This window comes from Montipora capricornis, chromosome 2, assembly GCF_036669925.1.
Source record: "Montipora capricornis isolate CH-2021 chromosome 2, ASM3666992v2, whole genome shotgun sequence".
NCBI lineage: Eukaryota > Metazoa > Cnidaria > Anthozoa > Scleractinia > Acroporidae > Montipora > Montipora capricornis.
The window spans coordinates 30,202,196-30,207,195 of NC_090884.1; the positions used below are offsets into that span (position 1 = coordinate 30,202,196).

A 5,000-nucleotide genomic window follows, 5' to 3' on the forward strand; every position below is an offset into this window, starting at 1 on the left:
CTTGGAAGAGTTGACCCAAGACTGGGCGGCTGATCTCATTAAGGCAGTTAAGGATTCGGAAATCGTCCTGGGCGAGCTTCGGCTCGAGGACATTGTGCCTGGTCAACCATCTGACTGGGTTAGAGAGGCCGTGGATGCGAGGTCAAAGTGCCGGAGAGGGCACGCGCCAAAAGTATGGCACAATGTGCCCAGGTGCAGCGATTCTATGGCAGGAATCATACATGTTGTGCCCAAGAAGTCATCACGGGGGCTTGGCGTGATCCTCCTGCTTCTCTACCAATGTACACCCAGGAGCCATTTTGGCGCGATCTCTTTGAAACTCCTTCTGTTCCGGACTCTGGGACACCTCCCGTCGTTGTGCGAGATGTGCGCTGGGAGTTGTTACATCCTATATCTGCAGAGAATTATCTGGGGCCCTGAAGAAGATGAAGGACAGTGCACCAGGTCTGGACGGTAGAAAACTGTCAGACGTGAAGGCCATACGAGCTGAAGAGCTGGCTGGGCACTTAAATTTGTGGCTGTTGGCCGGATACCTGCCAGATCAGCTGCGCCGCGGTGAGATTGCGCTGCTCCCCAAGTGTGCGGGAGCAGTGGAGCCGGCGAAGTACTGTCCTATCACTATGTTTCACATCGTGGTGAGGTGCTTTCATCAGATCCTTGCACAGCGAATGGAGGTTTTGCTTCCATTCAATACCCGCCAAAAAGCTTTTCGACCTGACACACCAAGGCGAACAGACAGACAGACAGACAGACAGACAATTTCCAAATAACTACGAATTACAAACAACAAAAGTATACATGGCTAAAAAGTTATTAATTAATTAAGTCGTGGAGTATTTACTTTTATTCGTCTTCGTCTTCACATTTGAATATCTGTTTTGCTATTAGTTTTTGTATTTTAACATTTCCTCTAGGGGGGTTTATCAGAAACATAAATATTTTATTACGTGACATTCTGCTTATTTTTATTCTATATTCTTTTTCCAAATAGGCTAGTAACGAACATCGTTTTTCCTGGTAAGCAGGGCATATATTTAGAAAATGGTATTCGTCCTCCATTTCTATTTTACAAATTGGGCAAATTCTTTCTGCAGGTTTCTTGAGCGGTCTTGAATAACGTCCTGTCTCTATGGCTAATTTGTGTTTGCTAAGTCGCATTTTTGTTAGGGCTATTCTGTGTCGTGTATTGGTGACCTGATGTAAGTAGTCTTCACATTTGTAATTGTCTATTGTTTTGAATAACCGGTAGGCTCTCATTTTGTTACTTTGGTTAGCATCTTTTCTGGTGTCGTAATTTATTTCACTTAGCCATCTTTGTAGTTCGATATCCTTAACCCTAACCCTACATAGTGTGCTTTCATCCAGAGGTCTCCTAATCCTGTCTGTTCCAATGAGCCTTTGATTTTTTTGCTCCAGAAAGCCTTATTTTCCAGTCATTGTATGCTATTTGGGATAATTTGTATTCCTTTTTGGTTAAGGTTAACCAGAACTTAAAGTTCCTACATTGAGTATCAATTGACATAGGGAACCGTCCTGTTTCAGCCCTGCATGCATTGTTGTTGCAGTATTTGTTAACTCCCAGCAACCACTTTAGGAATTTATTTTGAACTAATTCTGCTGGGTCCTTTTCTAATTTCCCATTGCAATCAATTCCCCACCCTTCACTTGCATAAAAGAGCATGGGAGATATCAGTGCATCAAATAACTTCATTGTTAATTTTATTTTTTCTCCAAAGGGGTTTACCATTTCTTTTTGCCATTTATAGAGTGCTTTAAGTGTAACTTTCTTCAACTCTTGTCTAGCGAGATTAAAGTTTCCAAAAGCACTCATTATGAGTCCAAGATATGTATACAATTTGACATTTTCCACTTCATCAGCGCCGTATCTGAACAAGTAGTTGTTTAAAGACTTACCACAATTGTTAAAAATTATAATTCTTGTCTTGTCTAAATTTACACTTAAGGATGTTCGCGCGCAAATTTTTCAACATTGATTTTTTTCTGAAACTTTTACCCCTGTGAGATGATGAGTTAGTTATGTCAGAAATGTAAAAAAAATGGGGGGTCACCAACTTCGTGTTGGAGAGAACATGCCCGGAAAAACACCCAAAATGTGACAAAATAGGGCTTCGTTAGCGAATAAGGCCGGTGTCTGTAAACCCAAATATATTGGAATTAAATCTTTGAAGAGAAATCTTCTCTGTCAAATATTGTTTAAGTGGACTTATTAAAGTGCCTATGAAGCGAAAATTTTTTTTGCTTAATTATAAAATTTACCTTTCAAAACACACGAATCCCAAGTTTGAGATGTCCACTGTAAAAATTGACGATTTTACAAGCGCTCAAAGTTGGAAATTTTCCCTTTGAATCGCGCGGCCAAAATACCACGTGACAACAACCGTGACATCACGTTGTTGCCAGAACTGCAGATGCCATATGGCGGATAGTAAGAAAGACAAGAGGGAGGGAGGACGATATTGCGTTGCTGGAGTCCGTAATAAGCAAAGCTGTACGAACCAATCATACACCGAAGGCATGTGAATGCACCAGTTTCCAACTGATCCGGCTGTGAGGGCAAAATGGCAGAGATTTGTGCGAAAACACAGACCGGATTTTGCTGATCCGACATCGCGATATGCGTCACTATGTTCAGCCCATTTTGAAGAGTATTGCAACACTCGGAGCTTGGCGATTATCGCCGAAATGGAGAAGAAAGGGTAGAAAATGAACGCAGTTCTTAGAAAAGGGTTTGTCCCGACCAGAGATGCAGTCGATCCTCCAGCTCTGAAGGACTTAAGCCACCGACAGAAGAGACAAGTAAGACGATTGTTTAAGTTTACATTGAGTGTCCTTATTAGTAACGTATTGTATTTCATTGTTGATATTTGTAGTTTTACCTGCTAAATTTCCATTTTAAAGAGTGATCAAGATTAGTATTATATAGCTTTCTGTTTGGAAATTAATTGCTTAGCCGTGGCTCTAAATGTTTATAAGTTGAGCTGATCGCATGAGATTCGCTGGGGCTGCTTGACGACGGGGTCTGATCATGAGACTCAACCAAAATCTAGAAGTTTACCGATCGATTGTTTTACAATGATAAAGTTTTCGATAAATATGTTTTTTGTTCGTATAATCAACAGAACTTTACACTTCACGGCTTTCACGAGTCATGTTTCGTGTTTTTCAATTACTGGAGAAGCTTGCAGTCACGATGTAAGCTAACCCATATGTATTTCATTATTCAGTGCACAGTGCACAGTTTAAGGACCGCTTGGATAAAGCATTTGCAGTAAAGGCATACATGGAGAAACATGAACAAAGAACCAGTGCGACGCTTTTCCCAACAAGTTTGTTTTTTTGTTTTATTTTTGAAATGTTACATATTTGTTATTGCAACACATGTAAGTTTACAAGCAATAGTGTTCCACTTGTACATGCTTCTTGTGAATGTTTGCATGTGCACACTAGGCTTAGTACACATACTGGGTTATGCTAACATCCAATTGGCTACACCAGGGCATTTTAAGTTTCAACAGGGGTGCCCCTGAGAGCAAGAAACTACCTACTAAAAAAAAATTATCTTTCTTTTATGCAGGTGCAGAGCAAGACACTTTGCGACAGAACTCTTCTATTGTTGAAACAAAAGCTGACACAGCTGGCTCAAGAACAGTTAGAAAGTGTTCCAAATGTAACAGGCGAGGTCACACCAGGAGAAATTGTACTGGATCAGTGTGAAAGAACTAAATTACAGAATGTGTGCAAATGTGTTTACCGGTACATTTCATTCAATAGTGTGCATGTTTAGGTTTAGGAAATGAAACTGCGGTTTGTTTAGTAATCTAGCAAAGGCTTCAATTCTTGCAGTGTCTGGGCAGTGTAAATATTAATAATTTGATAATAGTGTTTGACAAAAAAGCAAAGTGTTTCAATTTGTTTGCATGAGGATCTTGTGTAAGGCCAGAAGAAAAACTGCTGTTTTAATTAGAATCTTTTAGTGAAGATGAGGGAGTGAACATATGCATGAATTATAGATAAATCAATAAATAAATAAATAAAAATTACTGTCTTTTATCCAAGTGTTGTTAAATATTTTAAATGAAGTTACATGATAAGTAAATGCCATTCCTTTATTTCAATATATCTGAATGAAGGGTTTTTTACAATGTGCGTGGCTTGCAATTACAGTGCCTTTCAGTAACATGCAGACTCTGAAGTTTAATCGACCATTGGCTGCTTTTTTCCTGCCATCCAGTTCAGTGATTGATGGCAGTGTAAAACTTAACCATTGGTTGAGTCTTTGACTTCAGAGTCTGCATGTTATTGAAGGCACAGTAGTTGTTCTACTTTTACATTAAAAATAATTGCCTCTGTAAAATTATTCCAAAATTTCTCACAAAAATGACCTCCCTTGAACAATGGTCCTCCTTAGAGCAGATGGAAGGAACAATGGCATTGGAGGCAATACAGTAATTTGAACAATGAGACGTTTACATTCAAAAAATATTCAACAAGGTTTTATTACACAGAATACAATAGAAGAGACTTTTTAGGCATTCCTATAGCCAGTTGTTTGTCAGTGTAGGGTCTGATAACATGTCCTAATGTTGTGAGATATGCAGGCTGGAAGTGGTCTTGTGTTATCCCATCCCATGTAACCACAAAGCCAGCAGATTGTCCACCGATAAGCAACAGCCCGGATGAATCTGTAATTAGAAGAACACTATCAGCCTAAAAAGCCAATATTACTAGTAAAATAAACTGAACCAGACATATTAGACAATAATTCTACGTCATATTTCTTTATAATTGTTATAACCTTTCACATATTCAGGCTGTATTGGAAAGAGCTGATTATGACCAACAAGAGACGCAAAGAAAAAATAAGATATTCCCAAGTTAAACTCGGTGATTTATCTGTGGGGTCCTGCATAAAAGTGGGAAAATGCACATGCACTCAAAATGTCAGGCGCTTCACCCACGTGCAAGATGTAAACAAATGT

General features: G+C 39.3%; 1 protein-coding gene and 1 pseudogene across 1 annotated transcript; both read right to left on the reverse strand.

Moving 5' to 3' along the window:
* Positions 1-843: 843 nt before the first annotated feature.
* On the reverse strand, positions 844-2,629 carry LOC138037090 (uncharacterized). Its single transcript, XM_068883091.1, has 4 exons — positions 2,548-2,629; positions 1,881-1,947; positions 1,504-1,604; positions 844-1,226 (listed from the first exon to the last, which is right to left on the reverse strand). The coding sequence occupies exons 1-4, from the start codon at positions 2,627-2,629 to the stop codon at positions 844-846; spliced, it is 633 nt and encodes a 210-aa protein (XP_068739192.1).
* A 1,944-nt stretch (positions 2,630-4,573) lies between these two features.
* LOC138037091 (uncharacterized) overlaps positions 4,574-5,000 on the reverse strand; it is a 1,385-nt pseudogene continuing 958 nt past the window's right edge.